Source organism: Thalassophryne amazonica, chromosome 6 (genome assembly GCF_902500255.1).
Source record: "Thalassophryne amazonica chromosome 6, fThaAma1.1, whole genome shotgun sequence".
Lineage (NCBI taxonomy): Eukaryota > Metazoa > Chordata > Actinopteri > Batrachoidiformes > Batrachoididae > Thalassophryne > Thalassophryne amazonica.
Window position 1 is genome coordinate 40,387,701 of NC_047108.1, and position 23,154 is coordinate 40,410,854.

Below are 23,154 nucleotides of genomic sequence, written 5' to 3' on the forward strand. Positions count from 1 at the left end.
ACAGATCCTGCATTCCAATGAAAAAACATATTGCCACATATTGTTGCTTAGCTGAAACATCTCAATGTTCAAATGTAGAAGTAATTTAAAACGTCGGTCCAAACACACAGGAAAAAAAAAAAAAAAATCTGTTTGACATAGTGTCTCACTAGCTTTGTGTGAGACAATGGAGCCATTATGAACAGTGTAACCCAGCCTCTCTGTGGCACCACAACCAAAACACGCCCCCCAAGTGTCCAGATGGATTTCCTATGTCAATCCACCCAGCGCTGCAGCTCATCCATGTCTGTTAAGTACAACACGGCCTTGGCTGGTTGTGTAAACGTCAACATTTAGGACATGATTTCTTAATAATAATAGCATCTGCTCCGTCTAATGCTAAAAAAAACAACCTGAAAGAAAAGAAGGGTGTCTGTTCTATGATTCTAATCTTCTCTAAAAGTCTACAAAGTGACACGAGAGGAAAAGCTGAACCTAAGATGGTGGGTGAGGTTCTACGATACAGAGACCACAGCAGGGAGGAGTACGAGTGCTGCAGTACACAACGCAAACAGCAACCGAGAGCAAAAAGACACAAATTTGTTCATCTTATAAAAGAAGCAATGAGAATAATAATAAGAAAAAAAAATGAAAACTGACATTCTCAAAGTTGTATTTACATTCAGAGAACAATACATCAGATTCTCTCAACTTTTTCTCCTCATGTTTGTGTCCTCCTCTTCTTCCTCCCCCCAAGTCTTCAGAGGGGTCAGTTGGGTTTTGCTACAGAGGACCAACTTCCTCCAGAGGTCTCGACAGACCTCCATGTTATGTATGCATTGACTCCGTGTGTGTGTGTGCGTGCGTGCGTGCATAGGGTGTTTTTCAGATGGACAGAAAGATGGAGGAGAGGAGGCTCAACTGGACTCTCAAGGCAAAAGTTCTCCCATCGCTGCAGCTCAGCATGCAGGGACAGAGAGCATGACCACACTCACACACTCTTTACACTCGTATTCTAAATATCAACTCAATATCAAATCAATCCAGGAGCACCTGCAGGGACCATGCACCTTTACTTTAGGAGGCTGACACGCACATTAATAAATAGCAAAAATTCCCACATGCATACATGCAAACACAAATAAATAAGACACATAGTGGGAAAAAAACCCCTAAATGATAAGATGCTGCATTCACACTGACATTTATAGCAGAAAGAAAATGCTTCATTCATTTTAGTGAGAAGACAACAGAAAACTGTGAGGTGAAAGTTAAAGATTTCAGTCTGATGGAGCCACAATGATAAACTGAATGTTGATTTATTTTTGGGTGAAAGATCAAAAGTTCTTTAGTTCAGAAAAGCTGGAAGAACATTCTTTAAAAAGTTGGAAGAATCTTCTTTTTACACAACTTTGTGCAAAATGTTAAACGGCTTTTGTAGCTCCTCAATTACCATGGCAACGTACTGCACCACATCTCCCCCATCCTGGTCCATCAGTGCAGCTGACAGTGTTGTTGCTATAGTGACCTGGAGGTCAACATATAAATCTAGCAGGCGACTTTAAATATTTTAATCTGACAGAATGACACGTTTGTAAAAGCTGAATTTATTTTGGTGACGTACTTTGTAAATTTCACTTTTCTCCTCTCTGTCTCACTCCTCATCAGCCGTCCACCTCTCCTTCCTTCCTTAAAGAGACGGGTGTTACGTACCGTGTGGATATTTAAATGTTGACGTGTGCATAAACGCATGCGGGGACATGTCCTGTAAACTGCATGAACCTGTGGAATGTACTGACAGCGGGAGTGTAACCTACATCATTACAGTCAGTGGAGTCGCGGCTCTTTTGGCCTTTCAGTGTGTGCGTGGGTGGAGTGTGGTTTTTGCTTGTGTTTGTGTTGACGTGTGTGTGCGTGTGTGTGTGTTCTGTGTGTCTAGCTGGGCCGGTCCAGGATGGTTGACATGGAAGGAGCAATAGGGGGAGGCGGAACTGCATTTACAGGTGACGCGGGACCAGAGCTTTCGTTGCCTTGAGGAACAGGTCCTCTGCCACTGTACTGGCCAATGAAAGAGCCGTCCTCGTTAAACTGGATGTCCACACTGTCTCCATATTCAGCAAGAGAGTCGTCGCTCCCCAGCTTACTGTCCCCACACAGAGACGGCTGGCTGTCTGAACGCTTCTCGTCTCCATCGCTGAAACGACAATAAAAGGGTGTTAACAATTAGCTCCATCAGATGTGGTGTGTGTGTGTGTCCTTGAAGCCGAGGTCTCCAGCAGAGGGGCAGTATCCTAGCTATTCCTGAGACTGCCTGCTTCTGAACAGACACCTCAGATGGTGTAGCTGGAAATTTGTTGGAGTCATTTTCCCACTTTGGGGTCACAGCCCAAAGAGCTTTTATTACCACCAGGACCACGGTGACCCTTACCTTCTGCAACTTTTGTAGTTCTTTCTTCCACACCTTTCTGATATTACTGTCACTTAAATTGTCACATGTACAACAACTGCCCTTTTCTGCTCCTTTTCAATCACGGCTCTGTCTCTGTCTCTGTCTGGTTGGTCAGCACCTGTTCGTTTTGACTTTAATACTTCCACTACCAAAGTCAGTGGTATTTGGCACAGATATATAATATATAAATAACACCAATATTCCTGTAGACTGCCTCTAGTACCTGGTTGTGCCTCTCAGTGTACACTGTCCCAGCTTGCATCTTGCACCCTGTTATTAAGTGATGGACTATTTCTGTGGTAGACACCTGCCTCTGTGGAACTGGCGTTCAGGGTCTGTTCTTCTCCTGCCATGACCAGAGCCTCTGTGCTGTCCTTCAGCCCAGCCTTTTGTTGTCACTGGCAGGACTTCTTGATGTCAATAACCTCCTCTATCTGCTGATTGTACATCCCATGAAGGGACTTAGTCTTCCTTGATGTCTCCTCTTCACCTTTGTGTTCTGCTGTTTGAGGTAGTGATGGAGCAGTTTGTCTGCAGAGCCTTAATGTACTCCTAGATGCTCCTTGATTCATCTATGATGGTGGCTTTGACACGTAGTAATCCTAAGACTCCCCACACCTTTTTTTTGTTGTTTCACTGACTGTAGTCTCAGAGTGCTGGACCTTGGGTGGAACTTTTTTTTTTCACACTGTGCTAAAGTTTATGTGTCTTGACATCTATTGCAGCTTTCTTTTCATTTGGCCATTTTATTATTCCAGCACTGTATCTGATGATTGGTGAGACATACATGTCCATGGCTTGGAGCTTATTTTTGCTGTACCACTGGAACTTGGTTCTCACTATGTGCCTTACTTTGTGGATGCATTTGGCTGTAGCTTGTGAGGTACCACTGTACTTGTATATCCATTATCCTGCTTCTGCAATCTGGTATCCTGTGATATGAATTTACGTTGAGTTCACTCTGGGTATACAGTTTAATATCATCATGTGGAGCAGGTGGCTGATGGGTACCCCACTCCCAAAGCTGCATTCATAACCAGTCTTTGTGATAATCTGGCTCAGGAGCTCAGGCCTATGCAGAACAGCAGCGGGGGAATCTTGGTCACATGTGTGATGACCCTAGGGTTTGTCTCAAGTGTTCTTTTCCACAGCTGCACTGAGTTCCTTAGGAAGCCTAGCAGTGACTTTGTATGGAGCCAAGCATTCCATTATCCATATGCGGGTGCGTTGACTCATAGGGTTTCTTGTTGTCAGTGCAGGTACCGCTCAGGTTAGTCTGTCTGGTCTTAGGGCTGCAGGTGATTTAAGGCTGGCAAATTATACAATATTTCTTGTCTTTCTGATGCCTGATTCTGTTTTTTCTCTCTGTTTAAGGTGCAGCTCCATCCAGTGATGGGTGTTGTATTTGTGCTGGAGACCCTCCTGTCCTGTGCACCAACAGCATTTCCTGTATATTCGTTTTGTGAATTGTTCTGTAATTTGTGTCTGTAGCATGGCCCAAGCAGAGGGTCACCTCTTTGAGTCTGGTCTGCCTGAGGTTTCTTCCTCAGAGGGAGTTTTTCCTTACCACTGTTGCTCTGGGGGTTAGTAAGGTTAGACCTTACTTGTGTGAAGCGCCTTGAGGCAACTCTGTTGTGATTTGGTGCTATATTAAAAAAAAAATGAAATAAATATAACTGTTCTGTTGACCAGTAGCTGGTGTGTAGATACTGTGGGGTACTGATGCCCTTTATGAGCTTCACTCATGTCGTGCTCAGCTTCCTGCTCAGCTTGGTTGCAAAGATCCCTGAGAGGAGCTTCCACATTGTGGAGCGGCAGGTTGTTTCCCGGCAGTTTGAAGGCATTGTACCCTTTTGGGCATCCTTCATGATCACAACTTTACTGCCTTGTATTAGCCAGCCACAGTCATACATATTGTAGCATTGTGGATTAGCAGTTGCAATTAATTAGTGGTAAATTTTCTGAGTAACATATTAAGTTTCAACTTTTAAGGCAAATTGTACAACTGTTAATTTGAGTAAATGAGAAGTAACTCCTTAAATTTTCCGTGAACCAAATTTTCTCTTTTTTTTTTTTTTTTGAGAAGACTGAGAAAATTTAGTATGCCAGCCAAAATTCTCAGCAACTTCTACAGGTGGACGATTGAGAGTGTCGCCCTGCGACAATATATATGCTGTAATAGTCCTCACCACTGCTATCACAGTCTATCTGGTGTGGTAACTGTACAGTCCAAGACATGAAGGCTCTCCAGCGTGTCATTAAGACCTCACAGTACATCTCTGGGGCAGCCTTTCCCTCACTACAGGACATTTACCAAACCAGAGTCCTACGTAGGACACACAACCTCATCAGGGTCAGTACACACCCCCAACACTCACTCTTCACTCTCCTACCATCAGGCAGACACTACAGGAGTCTGACGTCCAGGACTACTAGGCTGGTGAATAGCTTCTACACACAGGCCATTAGGCTTCTCAATAACTCTCTTACACACTGACCCCTCCATCACCTGAGTGACTGTTATTTCACTGTCATTCTTCTCCTCATCATTATCACTATCATCCTCTAAGTATTTCTTATAATAGCTCTGTTCACTATTTATTCATCCATGCACCTTAAGACTCCTGCACAGCAGGAATGCTGCTTAAAACTACACAATACTGCACAAAATTGCCAATACTGCATAAACTGCACATCCGCACACCTTCCAAACTGTACATCCTGTAGATAGTGTATATAATAATTCTTCACTCTAACAATGTGTATTTTATAATGTGTTTTCTTTTTTTATATAAATTATCTTGATCTGAACTTTCTACATGCAGATTTTCTAAGGAGAATGAACAGAGTAACAATTTCATTGTGTTGTATAACTGCCTGTTTTTACTGTACACATGATAATAAAAAAGCTCTTAACTCTTAACTTAAATGGTATAATTATGAGAGATTCAGATTAGAGCAGTGGTCAGTAAATGTATAATTTTAGTTTAAGTACACATTCAGTCAGTCCGCTATTGTCCACCACACTTTTTCTGGCTCTATCATTACAACACCAGTGTTTCCTGTTTTACATATTGTATACTTTGTTTCCTCGTAAGCTTCCGTTTGTAGCTGTTGCTTACTGGCTATGAAGTGCGTGGCAGGTGTCGTTTCCATTTCAGCCTACTGAAATCTCTGACAGCATTTGTGGTGTGTTGAATGAAGTTGTGAATGTGCTTTTATCTGGATTACTTTCACCTGTCTTCACCGCGCCACACGTCGTCTATCCGGTCTAGCCAGAAGCATGAAACCTATGAGGCCAGGATGCACTGACTAGACTAGATTGAGCCTCGCTGTTTTCTGTTATCATGGATTTTGTAATTCTCCCTTTATAGATGTAGAACTTTTCAATATTTAACAATTTCAAAACAATGAGTAAAATAAAAAACAATGAGTAAAATAAAAATAAGGCTACTCTCACTGTATCTATAATATTTGCAAATACTATTAAAATCCCACCAAGTTAGAGTTATGTAATTACGTTACAAGTTATTAACACAAGATCACTATCAAAAGCAGAAAACATGCATTGGTCAAAGCCTCACCTCTCCAAAGATCTGCAGTGAAAGCATGAAGGAAAGACAGGAGAGTGAGACAGAAAAAAAAACAGCTTGGAAGGAATGAAAACCTGCACCTTCTCTGTCATTTCTGACACCAAGATGAAACCACTAGGTTATAAGTAGTTAAAACATTTACTGTGTCAAAGAACAGCAAATCAATATGAAGGGCCATGTTTCATTCTTAAAGATAAAACACAATTTGTGACAGGATAGTTTACTGGATATAATGTGTGTCTCTGACTTTGGAGTGAAAAACTTTACTGATGTAACTACATGCAGTACTACATGCAGACAGTCTGTGTGTGTTAAGAAGTAAATCTTATCAGTGGGTGTGTCAGTTACAGCTAGGTTAATCATTCTCAGTCAGATCACATCAGTTGCACCCCCACAGTGACAACGTCTTGTGACTTGGCCCCCAGGAGGAGACGCAAGATAAATATGAAAGGATGTGAGATATTTATCAGCGCAGTTGTATTACTGAGTGAAAAAGCAGGCATCTGGCTCACGGCTGCAGAGCTCCAACAGCTCCACTGTACTTCATACGTGGTGTATCAGGGAAGTACTACAGTTCACAGTGCTTTGGTTTTTCCACATTTTGTTATGTTACAGCCTGATTCCAGAATGGAGTAAATTAGTTTTTTTTATCTCTCAAAATTTCACTCACAACACCCTATAATGACAACAAGAAAAATGTTTTTCTTTTAAAGTTTTACAAATTTATTAAAAATGCACTAAGAAATCACATGTACATAAATATTCATACCGTTTGCTCAGTACTTTGTTGATGCATCTTTGGCAGCAATTACAGCCTCAGGGCTTTTTGAATATGATGCCACAAGCTTGGTGCACCTATCTCTGGGCAGTTTTACCCATTCCTCTCAAGCTCCATCAGGTTGGATGGGGATCGTCGGTGCACAGACATTTTCAGATCTCTGCAGAGATGTTCAATCAGATTCAGGTCTGGACTCTGGCTGGGACACTAGGGTGGCCTCTTCAGTATGTCAAAAATAAAAATGTGACTTTCTTAAGGGTGCTTCCAGACAAAATTGTTCATCTTGATGAGAAAATGTTTTGTGCAAATTTAATTTCTAACCACTGCTGCACGCGGGATGGAAATGACGATGGTTGAGGATCTATGCACAGACCAGCGATAGTAATGTACCTGTTCACAAATGAAATTGAAATAAATTGAAACAACAATCCTTTCTCTGTTAACTGACCATACAGGACAGATAAAAAAAAGTATTACATGTCACTGTCCACCTATTTGGTGAAAACAAACAGTCATGGGGAGTGGCGTTTGATTCTGATTTTCTTCACCTCCAGGAACTGACGTCGATGCCAGTCAACAACTTGCAGCAGGAATTGGTGCTGCTGTTGATCCTTCATTGGGATCTGATTGTAATCCTGGATAAATGCAACTCCTGGATCAGCAAAATCACTGAGAGCAGCAATGTTATCCAGGACCTGCTGTGACGACTGGAATGATGGGCCATCCTCCCACTCTGAGGGCTCTTTGATGAGGAAGTCCATGTTGACTGTTTCAAAAATGTGACCTTTTTCACTTTGTCATTATGGGGTATTGTGTGTAGAATTTTGAGGAAAAAAATAATTTAATCTATTTTGGAATAAGGCTGTAACATGACAAAATGTGGAAAAAGTGAAGTGCTGTGAATACTTTCCGGATGCACTGTAAGAAGAGGAACTTCCATTCTAGACTATGCCTGGAGGTACATTCTTCATTGGGTTCCTCCACTGTACATGTCATTGATAAAGTAAGGTGTGACCAGCTGTGAAGTGGCTACAAAGCACAACTGGTCATCAAAGGCAAACTGTTGTAATATTCTAGTAAGGCCATTTCTCATAACAACATTCAACATTAAGCATTTTATCCCAAATATTTTTATAGAAAAACTGACTTGATCTATCTATCTATCTATCTACAACCCCGATTCCAATGAAGTTGGGATGTTGTGTAAAATGTAAATAAAAACAGAATACAATGATTTGCAAATCCTCTTCAACCTATATTTAATTAAATACACCACAAAGACAAGATATTTAATGTTCAAACTGATAAACGTTATTGTTTTTGTACAAATATTTCCTCATTTTGAAATGGGATGCCTGCAACATGTTTCAAAAAAGTTGGGACAGTGGTATGTTTACCACTGTGTTACATCACCTTTCCTTCTAATAACACTCAAGAAGCATTTGGAAACTGAGGACACTAATTGTTGAAGCTTTGTAGGTGGAATTCTTTCCCATTCTTGCTTGATGCAAAACTTCAGTTGTTCAACAGTCCAGGGTCTCCGTGGTCATATTTTACTCTTCATAATGCGCCACACATTTTCAGTGGGTGACAGGTCTGGACTGCAGGGAGGCCATTCTACAAGTAGTACCCACACTCTTTTACTACAAAGCCACGCTGTTGTAACACGTGCAGAATGTGGCTTGGCATTGTCTTGCTGAAATAAGCAGGGACGTCCCTGAAAAAGATGTTGCTTGGATGGCAGCATGTGTTGCTCCAAAACCTAGATATACCTTTCAGCATTGATGGTGCCATCACAGATCTGTAAGTTGCCCATGCCATGGGCACTAACACACACTCATATCATCACAAATGCTGGCTTTTGAACTTTGCGCTGGTAACAATCTGGATGGTCTTTTTCCTCTTTTGTCCGGAGGACACGACGTCCATGATTTCCAAAAACAATTTGAAATGTGGAATCATCAGACCGCAGCACACTTTTCCATTTTGCGTCTGTCCATTTCAAATGAGCTCGGGCCCTGAGAAGGCAGTGGCGTTTCTGGATGTTGTTGATGTATGTCTTTCACTTGCACTTGTAGATGTAGCGGCGAACTGTGTTAACTGACGATGGTTTTCTGGAGCCCACATGGTAAGACCCTTTACACAATGATGTTGGTTTTTAATGCAGTGCTGCCTGAGGGATCGAAGGTCACAGGCATTCAATGTTGGTTTTCAGCCTTGCCGCTTATGTGTAGAAAGTTCTCCAGATTCTCTGAATCTTCTGATTGTATTATGGACTGTTGATGATGGAATCCATAAATTCTTTGCAATTGAACGTTGAGAAACATTGTTCTTAAACTGTTGGACTATATTTTCATGCAGTTGTTCACAAAGTGGTGATCCTCACCCCATCTTTGCTACAGCTGAGCCTTTTGGGATGTTACTTTTATACCCAATCATGACACTCACCTGTTTCCAATTAGGTGTTCTTTGAGCATTCATCAACTTTCCCAGTCTTCTATTGCCCCATCCCAACTTTTTTTAAACGTGTTGCAGACATCCATTTCAAAATGAGCAAATATTTGCATAAAAGCAAAAAAGTCTATCAGTTTGAACATTAAATATCTTGTCCTTGTGGTGTATTCAACTGAATATAGGTTGAAGAGGATTTGCAAATCATTGTATTCTGTTTTTATTTACATTTTACACAACATCCCAACTTCATTGGAATTGGGGTTGTAGCTATCTATCTATGATTGTTACAATTTATATGACTGAACTACTGATGTTGAATGATGGTTTAGAATATTTTCTTGGACAAAGACACACCTGTACTCTCCAAATGTCTCATCTTTCATTGGCCGAGCTTCAGAATCTCCTTCTTTATCTTCCTTGTCCTTCACTGTAAGAACAAACACAATATTAAACTAACTGAATAATTTAGAGGTACAGCAGTAACTGTGAATCTGTGTGTTTCACCATGTGTAAGTGTATTTACCTGCATATTTGCCCCCCTTGCTGCGTTTGATTAAGAAGAGGATGAGCAGGATCAGAATCAGCAGCACAATGGCGCTAATAAGTCCAATAAACCAACTTTGGGTTGCGAAACCACCGGCCACTTCTGACACTTCTGTGAGAGGCAGAAAAACAGTGATTTTAGAGCTTGCCTTTTATTCATTTATTCATGGTCTATACCAAGTTACTCCAATGAAGGGTCACAGGGGCTGGAATCTGTCCCAATAGTCAGAGGGTGAGAGGCAGGGTGCCAGTCTGTCGCAGGACCCTGACTGCATCAGCAGGGGTGTAGCACCAAATTCTGGGCCCTAGGTACTAGCCATATTGAAGACACCCCCCCCCCCCCCCCCCCCACACACTGTTATGTTCTTTTTTATTAACGCAAACACCAAATTTCTAATACGTAGTCAAACCAGGTCTAAATCATGTATACCTTAGATCACACCTGGGAGTCAGAACCCTTTTTAAAGTTGGGGGAGCAATATTGAGTTTGGGGGTGTGGGGGACCAAATTGCACCATTTTCTAGAAAAATGGTGCAATTTGGTGCATTCCTGTGCATTTTAACAGACCCCCCCCAACTCAATATAGCTAGCTTTCAAGCTCACCTCTCTTTTCAAAGAATTTGGTTAGCAGCTGCTTTCCCTCATTTAGTTTTTTTTCCCTGCCCTTTTTTTCTGTTCTTTTTTGAAATCCAGACTTTGATTTTTTAGGAAAGACATTTTATTTCAGCCTAAACACGAGGGCTGCAACTAACGATTATTTTGGTAATCAATTCATTGGTCGATTATTTTTTTGATTAATCGTTGTTGTTTTTTTTTTTACTTACATATGAGTTTTTCCATTATTTCTTTAAGTGAGTTATTATTAAAAGGCCTTTATCATGCAACATCAACGTTTGAACTTGTAACAAAGTTACGTTATATTCTCGTCAAAAACATACCTGGAGTAGTGTTTGTTTTATTTTGCACATATACATCACCGACACACCACAAAGAGATTTCTATCAGGTTTCACCCGATTATGAGCATTTTAGATGCCTACAGCAACTATCTCAACCACTGACAACATATTACAGAAAGAGTCCACAAAAGTATTTTAAAGGCCTGACTAAAGTGTAATATGTGATCTTTAATAACATATTTTCATGAAAAAAGACACAAATGTGCAGTTCACTGCATTTTCTTTTTTTCTTGTGTAAAAACACAGCTTAGATGTGGTTTGACTGAAACAAATTGTCATTAAACTTAAATAAGACAGGGGTGAAGTGGAGGTTTAAGAGTCACTAGGTGTTCACAGGAAAGTTATTTATTTCTATATTTATTTATTTATTTATGTTAATTGTTAGTTGGGTTTATCCTTTCTGTTGTGTTTAATCAGGTTCTTTTGTTTCTTTCTCTAAAATTGTATTGTAGCATTACTGGTTATTATTACTATTATTGTTGTTGCTATTATTACTAATATATAAATAAAAAAGAAATTAAAAAATATTACAATTTGTAATACATTTGACTCTTTTACGACAACAAACGCTGAGCCATGAATTATTATACAGAAAACAAATGTGCTGACAGCTGCAACAGCTTAATGCTAACTTTAACATTGAAAATGCCATAGACATGATAATGCATTAGCATCGGTCCCGTTTTTAAGTTATAAAATACATCTATCAACTGTCTCAGAAGACCCTAACAGGTCAGATGAACATAAAAAGGTAAATATTACTCACAGACATATGCTCTTTGGGGTTTTAGTGGGGGAAAAATTAAAATAAAGTGAAATAAAACAATGGATCAACAAAGTAACAGATCAAAGTACTGTTCATGTATAGAGATTGAGGTGCATTTAGGAAAAACCCTTGTCCCAGTCTGCAGGATTAAATGTCACCTCCAGATCACGCTCCCACAACCGCTTCAGAGAATCATATCCTGAAGAATCATAATAAAGTATTGAAGTATAAATTTTGGAAATCAGTCCTTTGGGAGATTTGGATGGTTTAGTTTTTAATCTTTATTTTCTTCTTTTTTTTAAATTGTGATCTTTCTGTTGTAAATTTGAGAGCTTATGTTGTTGTTCATTGTTGTGCTGTGAGTCTCCATAGATGTGTTTTGGCGTTACTGTTGACAGTGTGCCGTGCTGTTTGTCACGCACCTGGTCCTGCTGTTCGGATTTCGTTGTCCCAGTACGTGTTGTTTCCGTGCTTAATTACAAAGTGGTACTGAGAGCCCGGCTGGAGGCCTGTCAGTGAGTAGAAACCCTGTGTGGAGTTCACCATCTCTGACACCTCAACCGTAGACCTGCCTACTGCAAACACACACACACACACACACACACACACACACACACACACACACACACACACACACACACACACACACACACACACACACACACACACACACACACACACACACACACACACACACACACACACACACAAAGGAGTCACTTTATTGAAACTACTTTGTTTTCTGCATGAGTACAAACACTTTCTCCTCCTGTGTCTTATGAGTAGACGTGTCGAAACCACCCGCATTAGTCAATAGAAACTGCAAGCAGGATTACTGGGAAATTAAACATCTGTTTTTCATGAAACCTGGTGAAAAGGTTGAACCTAGCATCTATGAGAAATTATAAAATCTTGTGTGGATCTGTGTCATGACTCATGAGACAGACTGAGGATTTTCTAAAATCTTTAAGACGTCAAAATAAGGTGTTTTGCTGATAAATACCTCTAAAACCTGATGGAAACATTTGACAGTTGTAAAAACAAACATTTTCATATAAAGTTAATAAAAAAATGGCTATAACCTATTTTCATCTGGGCTGACAACAGCATTGTTTAATGCAAACACTTTTAATCAAATGTCTCTCTCTCTCTCTCACACTCTCACAGGTACATCTAAAAAACAAAAAAAGTTTAATATTTCTTGTCAGATATTTCAGAAAGTGAAAATATTATTTTATTACATAACATTTTTCAAGCATTTCTTAATTTTTCATTAGTTACTTCATCCAAACCATCAACATGCTTATTAGACCCCATTCCTGCCAGGCTGCTCAAGGAAGTCCTACCATTATTTAATGCTTCAATCTTAAATATGATCAATCTATCTTTGTTAGTTGGTTATGTACCACAGGCCTTTAAGGTGGCAGTAATTAAACCATTACTTAAAAAGCCATCACTTGACCCAGCTATCTTAGCTAATTATAGGCCAATCTCCAACCTTCCTTTTCTCTCAAAGATTCTTGAGAGGGTCGTTGTAAAACAGCTAACTGATCATCTGCAGAGGAATGGTCTATTTGAAGAGTTTCAGTCAGGTTTTAGAATTCATCATAGTACAGAAACAGCATTAGTGAAGGTTACAAATGATCTTCTTATGGCTTCGGACAGTGGACTTATCTCTGTGCTTGTTCTGTTGGACCTCAGTGCTGCTTTTGATACTGTTGACCATAAAATTTTATTACAGAGATTAGAGCATGTCATAGGTATTAAAGGCATTGTGCTGCGGTGGTTTGAATCATATTTGTCTAATAGATTACAGTTTGTTCATGTAAATGGGGAATCTTCTTCACAGACTAAAGTTAATTATGGAGTTCCACAAGGTTCTGTGCTAGGACCAATTTTATTCACTTTATACATGCTTCCCTTGGGCAGTATTATTAGACGGTATTGCTTAAATTTTCATTGTTACGCAGATGATACCCAGCTTTATCTATCCATGAAGCCAGAGGATACGCACCAATTAGCTAAACTGCAGGATTGTCTTACAGACATAAAGACATGGATGACCTCTAATTTCCTGCTTTTAAACTCAGATAAAACTGAAGTTATTGTACTTGGCCCCACAAATCTTAGAAGCATGGTGTCTAACCAGATCGTTACTCTGGATGGCATTTCCCTGATCTCTAGTAATACTGTGAGAAATCTTGGAGTTATTTTTGATCAGGATATGTCATTCAAAGCGCATATTAAACAAATATGTAGGACTGCCTTTTTGCATTTACGCAATATCTCTAAAATCAGAAAGGTCTTGTCTCAGAGTGATGCTGAAAAACTAAGTCATGCATTTGTTTCCTCTAGGCTGGACTATTGTAATTCATTATTATCAGGTTGTCCTAAAAGTTCCCTAAAAAGCCTTCAGTTGGTTCAGAATGCTGCAGCTAGAGTACTGACGGGGACTAGCAGGAGAGAGCATATCTCACCCGTGTTGGCCTCCCTTCATTGGCTTCCTGTTAATGCTAGAATAGAATTTAAAATTCTTCTTCTTACTTATAAGGTTTTGAATAATCAGGTCCCATCTTATCTTAGGGACCTCGTAGTACCATATTACCCCATTAGAGCGCTTCGCTCTCAGACTGCGGGCTTACTTGTAGTTCCTAGGGTTTGTAAGAGTAGAATGGGAGGCAGAGCCTTCAGCTTTCAGGCTCCTCTCCTGTGGAACCAGCTCCCAATTCAGATCAGGGAGACAGATACCCTCTCTACTTTTAAGATTAGGCTTAAAACTTTCCTTTTCGCTAAGGCTTATAGTTAGGGCTGGATCGGGTGACCCTGGACCATCCCTTGGTTATGTTGCTTTAGACGTAGACTGTGTTTCATAATTATTGTATGGCCTTGCCTTGCAATGTGGAGCGCCTTGGGGCAACTGTTTGTTGTGATTTGGCGCTATACAAGAAAAAAGTTGATTGATTGATTGAATTTTAATTTTGAAAACGATTGCCTATAGCTAAAAAAGGAGAAGAAATAAAGTATCTCAAAATGTTACAATATTTAATTTCAAGTCTGAGCAACTCACTAATTATGCAGTAAAAACCATGAATCTCTCATTCTGGTTCACCACACGTAACCACAATAATGGGGAAGACTGCTGACTTGACATTTGTTCAGAAGACACTTACTGACACCCACCACACTGAGGGCTAGCACAGAAGGTCACTGATGAAAGCACTGGCTGTTTGCAGAGTGCCGTATCCAAACATATTCATGGAAAGTTGACTGGAAGGACAAACTGTGGCAGGGACATACGTATGCACAAGCAACAGGGATGACCACAGCCTCCAGAAGATTGTCAAGCAAAGCTAATTCAAGAACTTAGGGGAGCTTCACAAGGAGTGAACTGGAGCTGGAGTCAATTCAATTTTTGATATATAGCGCCAAATCACAATATGTCCCCCCAAGCTGCTTCTCAAGGGTAAGGTTCAACCTTACCCACACCCAAAGCAAGCATGGTGACAGTGTGGTAAGGAAAAACTCCCTCAGGAAGAAACCTCAAGCAGACCAGACTCAGAATGGTGACCATCTGCTTTGGTTATACTAGCAATAACCGAAAGTCGAATAAACTACGTACAACGAATTATCACACATGCAAAGACAGATATGATAGGGCTAGGCATGCAGATAATTGTGTGGTCATAATGACCACGAATCAACCAGGTGGGAAAGATATTGGACCAGTGTTCATCATGGTGAGCAGACAGTTGAACCTTCAGTGGGAGAGGCACTTAGACTGTCTCAATGTTCCATTTACTGTCAGCGAAGGTAAGGGTAGTTATTTTAGGATATGTGTAATGTTCCTCTTGCAAATTACATCTCATGATCAATGATGATCCTTCTGCATCTTCATCATCAGAACAGCAGAACACAACAAAACAGAACATAAATCAGTCAGATGGAACAAACAACAAAATAATGACCATAATGCTATTGCGATCGCTGGCAACACAGCCCTGTTTCACAGAAAATCCTACACTTTAGATATAAGACTGAGTCCAGTTACACCAGTAACATAAATTTAAGATGGACGGGAGAGGTAATTCAATACAAACCTATATTAGTCATATTAAAGAGAGAAAAGATGAGTCTTCATTCTGGATTTGAATGAATCAATGGAATCATTTTTTATTTTTTTTTATCTCAGCAGGCAGACTGTTCCACAGAAAAGGTGCCTGGCAAGAGAACACTCTGTGACCTGCTGATGTCTTTTTAACCTTTGGAACATACAATCATCATGCTTCCTGAGAATGCAGAGCATGTGCTGGTACATAAGGTTAAATCAGGTCAGCCAGATAGAGATGTTCTAGTCTTTCCTTTCGTTTTGCTAAAGCTTATAGTTAGGGCTGGATCAGGTGACCCTGAACCATCCCTTAGTTATGCTGCTATAGACTTAGACTGCTGTGGGGTTCCCATGATGCACTGAGTGTTTCTTTCTCTTTTTGCTCTGTATGCACCACTCTGCATTTAATCATTAGTGATCGATCTCTGCTCCCCTCCACAGCATGTCTTTTTCCTGGTTCTCTCCCTCAGCCCCAACCAGTCTCAGCAGAAGACTGCCCCTCCCTGAGCCTGGTTCTGCTGGAGGTTTCTTCCTGTTAAAAGGGAGTTTTTCCTTCCCACTGTCGCCAAGTGCTTGCTCACAGGGGGTTGTTTTGACCGTTGGGGTTTTTCCGTAATTACTGTATGGCTTTGCCTTACAATATAAAGCGCCTTGGTGCAACTGTTTGTTGTGATTTGGCGCTATATAAATAAAATTGATTTGATTTGATTTAGTCCATGGAGGATTTTGTATGTTAGTAACAAAACCTTAAAATCTGATCTCACATGGATGTCAAAATTGTGGCAATATTATCAAACTTTCTTCTCCTAGTCAAAACTCTAGAAGCAGCATTTTGAGGCATTTGAAGACTGCCATAAATTAGAAAATATTACATTAAAGTAATCTAATCTACAGGAGACAAAGGCATGAATCAATGGCTCTGCATCTACCATAGACAGAATAGCTTGAATATTGGCAATATTAAGTGAAAGAAAGCAATCTAGAGTCAATCAAGAGTCACCACACCACACCCGATGTGTGCTAATGGGCCAGATTATATATATATATATATATATATATATATATATATATATATATATATATATATATATATATTTAGTGAATGCTAAATATGTAGATTAATATACAATTAAATATTTAGCAATAAATAGTATTTTTAAACCCAACTGATGAACAATCGTAAACAATTTTTCTTCAATTAAAGATGTTAGCACTGAAGATTATAGTTTTCAACTATCAATCTCATCAAAAAGTGAAATAAAAAAGCACACAAGCTGACTTACTTTGTTGTCATTATGGCAAACAGATAAACTGAACTACAGTATTTATTACTTTTAACATTTATTTATTTTCAAGTGGCACATGTCCAATCAACTGAATTTTCAAGTGGTTTGTTGAAGAATTCTTTACTTGAATTTTTTTAATTAATTTAGATTGTAAGACACCTTCCTCTATCCCTTTCTTACCACCCTTCCTTTGGTAATAGATGGAGAAGCCATGGTTTCTGTCTCGCTCTCCTGGCACCCAGCTCAAGTTGACCGACGTGTCTCCTGCCACCATGGTGATATTTGATGGAGGAACTGATAGAAGACAGCAAGGAGTCATTTCAGAGGAAGGAAACAAATGGGGTTGGAAGTTAAATCACAGACTGATACTTTAAGTTTTGACCAGAAAGGATATGAGATAATAATACTTGAGAGATTCAGCGTATGATTACTACTGTAGAAAATGTAAATGCTCTTATTTTACCTCCATCCAGCAGGGTGGCACCGCTCTCAGTGATAGGAGGTCCATCTCCAGCAGCAGTGCGTGCCATCAGTGTGAAGATGTAATAACTGCTGGGATCTAAATTGTCCAACTCAAAGTGATTCACACTGGGATCGCTGATGATCTCCATCTGCACCAGACTGTCTCTGCTCTCCACCTCTGTAGGTCAAACAAACATCCAAGCTTTCTTGGTCATTTGCTTCCTTGTGATGTTATGGAAAGGGAAAGTAAAATTAAAGATAAGGGAATTATTGGTAATCAAACAGTATGGGGAATGAACAGATATAAATTTTGTTACTGACTACTTGTTTAGTTCGACATGTAACTGTAAGAGTGTGACTTATACTGTAGATGCAATGTTTGAGCCAAGAGTGCTGATGGAGGTGTAGAGAAGGCCATAAGGAGTTACAGTGGGTGTTTGTGGAATTAGAGGAATCTGATGACAGGGTGCCAAGAGTTGTGGTATTGTATGAGGAAGTCTGGAGTGACAGAGAAAAATATGAGGGTGGTGCAGGATATGTACAAGGACAGTGTGACAGTTTTGAGCGCACAGACCAGATTGAGACTAGCCTGGAGAGATGGAGATATGCTCTGTAGAGAAGGGGAAAGAAAGTCAGAGAGAACTGGAATGAAAATCAGCCGTGGTGGAATAGTGTAGTTGCAAGGAGGAGAGATGGAGAAGGTAGATGAGTTTAAATACTTGGTGTCAACTATCCAACATACTGAGAGTGTGGAAGTGAGGTGAAGAAGAGAGTGCAGGCAGAGTGGGGTGGCTGGAGAAAGGTAGCAGGAGTGATTTGAGACAAAAAGATATCTGGAAAAGTGAACGGGAAAATCTACATGACTGTAGTTAAATCAGCTATGCTGTACAGCTTAAAGGCAATGGTGATAACAAAAAGAGAGGAGACTGAGCTGGAGGTGGTAGAGCTGAAGATGATACGATATTCTTTTGAAGTGATGAGGATGGATAGGATTAGGAATGAACATATCAGAGGGACAGCATAAGTAGGATGGTTTGGAGAGAAAGCCAGAGAGGTGAGATTGAGATGGTTTGGACATGTGCAGAGGTGGGACCCAGGGTATATACAGTTGTGCTCAAAAGTTTACATACCCTGTCAAATTTTTTTAAATTTTTTTGGCCATTTTTCAGAGAATATGAATGATAACACAACTTTTTTCACTGATGGCTAGTGGTTGTGTGAAGCCATTTATTGTCAATCAACTGTGTTTACTCTTTTTAAATCATAATGACAACAGACACTAATCAAATGACTGATCACCTGATAACATGCACATAAGTTGACACAAACAGGTTTGAATGGCTACCAAAGGTAACCATCCTGACCTGTGATCTGTTTGCTTGCAATCAGTGTGTGTGTATAAAAGGTCAGTGAGTTTTTGGGCTCCTGACAGACCCTTGCATCTTTCATACAGTGCTGCACTGAGGTTTCTGGTTTCTGAGTCATAGGGAAAGCAAAAGAATTGTCAGAATAGGTAACTGAACTGTATAAAACAGGAAAGGCATATAAAAAGATATCCAAGGGACTGAGAATGCCAATCAGCAGTGTTCAAAATAATTAAGAAGTGGAAAATAAGGGATTCTGTTGGAACCAAACCACGGTCAGGTAGACCAACAATGATTTCAGCAACAACTGCCAGGAAAATGGTTCAAGATGCAAAGAAAAACCCACAAATAACTTCAACTGAAATACAGAACTCCCTGAAAAAAAGTGGTGTGGCTGTTTCAAGATGCACAATAAGGAGGCACTCGGAGAAAAATGGGATACATGGTCAAGTTACCAGAAGAAAGCCATTACTATGCAAATGCCACAAAGTATCCCATTTACAATACGCCAAACAGCACAGAGAACAAGGTCATTTGGAGTGATGAGATCAAAATTAATCTTGTTGGCCACAACCATAAACATTCAATTTGGAGAGGAGTCAACAAGGCCCAGTGGTGGGCACAGCCAACCAAAAAGTTAGCTTTGATAACAGTTAATCTGCTAACTGAAAAGTCATCTTTTATAAAGCTAAACCGATAAACCCCTAAAAAAAAGTTATCGGAAGTTACAGACACTGATAACTTTTAGTATTGATTTCAGTACACTAACAGCTACTGACACAACAACGAGCCAGTGCTTCTGTGTCAGATTACCTTTCTCTCAGCAAAAGAGACCTAGTGACCGAGGAGAATGAGGAATAAAAGCAATTTCTATTTACACAATACATACTCACCAGCATATCACGCAAGTCATCAACATGCATACAGTTTTAACTTATGGTTAAAATTTTAACTAAACTAATTCCAGACAAGTTATTTAAATTAATTCACATCTGGTGTTTTATAAAGTGAAAATATCAGCTTTATGTTTTAGTTTTAAAGTAATGCACTAATTTTGAAGTTTTTAATGTTTGGGACACACATGCTGCAGTGCATTATGGGTAAAGTTTCACGACAGGAGAAATGCATTGAAATGCTCTGATTCGGGTGCACTTTAACCACTGCACATGGAAAACACATTAAACTCTGTCTATTGTGCCTAAAACTCTGGTGAATATATTCTCTCTCTCACTTTCTTTCTTTCCTGTAACCAGCTCTATCCTCTGCCTACACCGAATAGAGCTGTCTCTCCTGTAACCAGCTCTCCTTTGCCTGCAGAGGATAGAGCTGTCTGTCTACTGAAAAACATTTAACAGGTAGATACTAAAGTCTTTGATTTCAGACTTCACAAATGTTTTTAACTGTTAAGCCTTATTCACTATGCCTGCAAAAATATGTTAGCAGTCTAAAAATTATCTGACCTAAATTTATCGGAAGCTAATTGGTCCGCTGATGGTTTTCAAAGTTATCTGAGAAGCTAATCCGATAATGAAAACATCAGCTTTCATAATTACCGGTTAGCGGAACTGTGGTCACCACTGACAAGGCCTATGATGAAAGGTACACCCTTCCTACTGTGACGCATGGAGGTGGATTGGTGATGTTCTGGGGATGTGTGAACTACAAAGGCACAGGAAACTTGATGGCAGGGTGAATGCAGCATGTTATCAGAAAATACTGGAGGAAAATTTGACTCATCAGCCTGGAAACTGCACATGGGACGTACTTGAAGTGGGTTATGTGAAACCTGGCTTAAACCTACAGCTGTCCTCCCCTTAAATGAGGCCTGCCCACCAGCATATACATTTAGTCATGTCCCTCGTGATGCAAAGCAAGGCGGGGGGGGGGGGGGGGGGGGGGTTGTTGCTCTTATTTATAAATCTAGGTTTAGCTTATTAGCTGTTGGGGGTCACAAATATAACTTGTATCTGCATCTGATTCTCCGCGTTGTTCAGGATATTACGCATTGCCAAGGTCAGCAGAATAAAAATCAGCCATATTACTTTGTCACTGTACGTCAAGGTCAAGGTCAACTTTATTGTCCCATTAGGGAAATTTGTCTATAGGCCTACTGGCCCATATTCTGAATTCTTAGATGAATTTGGTGCATTCATCTCTAACCTGTCAACGAGTGCAGATAACATTCTGATCATTGGTGACTTTAATGTTCATATAAATAAGCCTTCTGATCCCTTCTGCAAATCATTTATGAAAATTCTGGATACATTAGGATTTCGGCAATGCATTCGGGACTCGACGCACATTAGTGGAAATACCCTGGATTTGGTTCTCGCATGTGGTATTGCTGTCACGAATATTGACATCATGCCTTTTACATCAGTGGTCTCTGATCACTCGCTTATTAAGTTTACGGTTTCGCTGCCGTGTTTTGTGGAACAACAACCTTATTTATCACTACGGCGATGAATCAACTCCTCAACTAAGACTGAACTCGAAGCTAGACTGCCTGATGTCTTAGCCTTACATTTGGCAAATATCCAATCAGTAGACATTCTTGTGGATAGTTTAAACTCAGTGCTCAAAACGACACTCGATATGATTGCGCCACCTTTGTTAAAATCGTCCCCCCCCTCAAAGCACAGTCACCTTGGTTCAATGATTACCTGCATGACCTCAAGCATAAGGCCAGAGGTCTAGACCGGAAATAGCGTAGTTCAAAATTAGAAGTATTCCACCTTGCATGGCGTGATGCTATGCCGCGTTCACACCAGGCGCGATCAGACGCTACAAATTCGCGTGGGTCGCCAGGCGTCGGGACGCGCCTCCTTCGCCCGGTGTGTCGCTCTGCTTTTGCTGTGAAAATTCGCCCCGGTGCATCATCAAATAGGAGGAGCTTCCATTCTGCTCGCCAGCTCCGGTTTTCAGTCAAGTTAACATGACGGACCTTGATTACACGGAGCGAGTCGTTGTGGAAAGCTCCCAATACAGGGAGTATTTGCTGCAGGAGCTGCGTCTGGATGACGGCTGCTTTCAGCAGTCTTTCCTCCTCTGCAGGACCCAGCTTGAGGACCTCCTGTCCCGTTCACACGCGCACATGTAAACAATTAAAAAAAAAAAGAAACTCTGCTGCCTGCTGTGGACTGCAACTTGCTCTTCCCCCCAAAAACTCTGTCATAATTGTATTTAGAAACCAGTCACCATTTGTTTTATTATACATCTGTGTAGTTAAAAGTAAAATAATCTCCACAGACGATTCACTCGCGCGCGCACGTAAGAAAAAAAAAAAGAAACTACGCTGCTTGCTGCAGCTGGCTCTACCCCCAAAAAAACTGTCATAATTGTATTTAGAAACCAGTCACCATTTGTTTTATTATACATCTGTGTAGTTAATAAGTAAAATAATCTCCACAGACAATTCACTCGCGCACGCACGTAAGAAAAAAAAAAAAACCTCCCCCCAAAAAACTCTGTCATAATTGTATTTAAAAACCAGTCACCATTTGTTTTATTATATACCTGTGTAGTTAATAAGTAAAATAATCTCCACAGACGATTCACTCGCGCGTGCACGTAAAATAAAAGGAGAAAGAAACTCCGCTCCCTACTGCTGTGGTGCTGCTGCTTGCTCCAAAAACTCTGTCATGATTGTGAAATAAAGGACAAAAGAGACATAAGTCCTGCTCACAGGCTGGTACCAGATACAGGACATGTTCACATCCTCAGTCAAACTCCAGACATCTCCACGTCACTACATATTCAGTCCCTGATTGGTCATCGCGGCACGACGAGATGAAAAAGTTCAGATTTTTCAATTTGGGGAGGAGGGTAATGCGACGTGACGCGAGGCAATATCGCGCCACAAATGCGCAAAACGCTCAAAATCGCTTCACTCGCGTCGCGCTGCGCGGTTTGGCACCAAAACACGTCATTACATAGGAATTACATGGCAACCTGTGGCTGCAGTCGCTTGTGTCGCGCCCGGTGTGAACGCAGCATTAATGCATTACTGGCTACAAAGCGGACCTATTACTCTGATTTGATCAACAAAAACAAGCATAACTCAAAGTTCTTGTTCAAAACGGTGGCAACACTTATTCATGGACAACCACCTGAAGTTTGCTCTCATTTTACAGAACAAGATTTCCTGGATTACTCTGAGAAGAAAATAGAAGACATTAGGTTAAACATATCCCAGCATGCCTTAACCCAGCCACTACACCCTACCATTGAGGTGGGCTCCATTATTGGGGTATTACCAAGATTTACAGAATTTGACAGTATCTCTCTAGGCATGCTGACGAAACTCGTATCATCAACAAAAAGCACAACCTGTCTATTTGATCCCATACCAACAAAACTGTTTAAGGACCTGTTGTGCTGGAAATTATTAACCTTTCTTTAACTTCTGGATCTGTTC

General features: G+C 40.3%; 1 protein-coding gene across 4 annotated transcripts in view; it reads right to left on the reverse strand.

Annotated features, from left to right (window-relative positions):
- Positions 1 to 406: 406 nt before the first annotated feature.
- LOC117512083 (neural cell adhesion molecule L1.1-like) overlaps positions 407 to 23,154 on the reverse strand; it is a 166,242-nt gene continuing 143,494 nt past the window's right edge. For 2 of the 4 annotated variants that reach the window (XM_034172045.1, XM_034172043.1), the window contains 7 exons: positions 17,375 to 17,551; positions 17,092 to 17,205; positions 11,943 to 12,095; positions 9,777 to 9,908; positions 9,608 to 9,680; positions 6,013 to 6,024; positions 407 to 2,173 (listed from right to left, as the gene is read on the reverse strand). In XM_034172045.1, the coding sequence (XP_034027936.1) occupies positions 1,915 to 2,173; positions 6,013 to 6,024; positions 9,608 to 9,680; positions 9,777 to 9,908; positions 11,943 to 12,095; positions 17,092 to 17,205; positions 17,375 to 17,551 (920 nt within the window). In that variant the 3' untranslated portion in view covers positions 407 to 1,914. The remainder of the gene's footprint in view (positions 2,174 to 6,012; positions 6,025 to 9,607; positions 9,681 to 9,776; positions 9,909 to 11,942; positions 12,096 to 17,091; positions 17,206 to 17,374; positions 17,552 to 23,154) is intronic. The other 2 variants (XM_034172046.1, XM_034172044.1) reach the window with 1 other exon arrangement.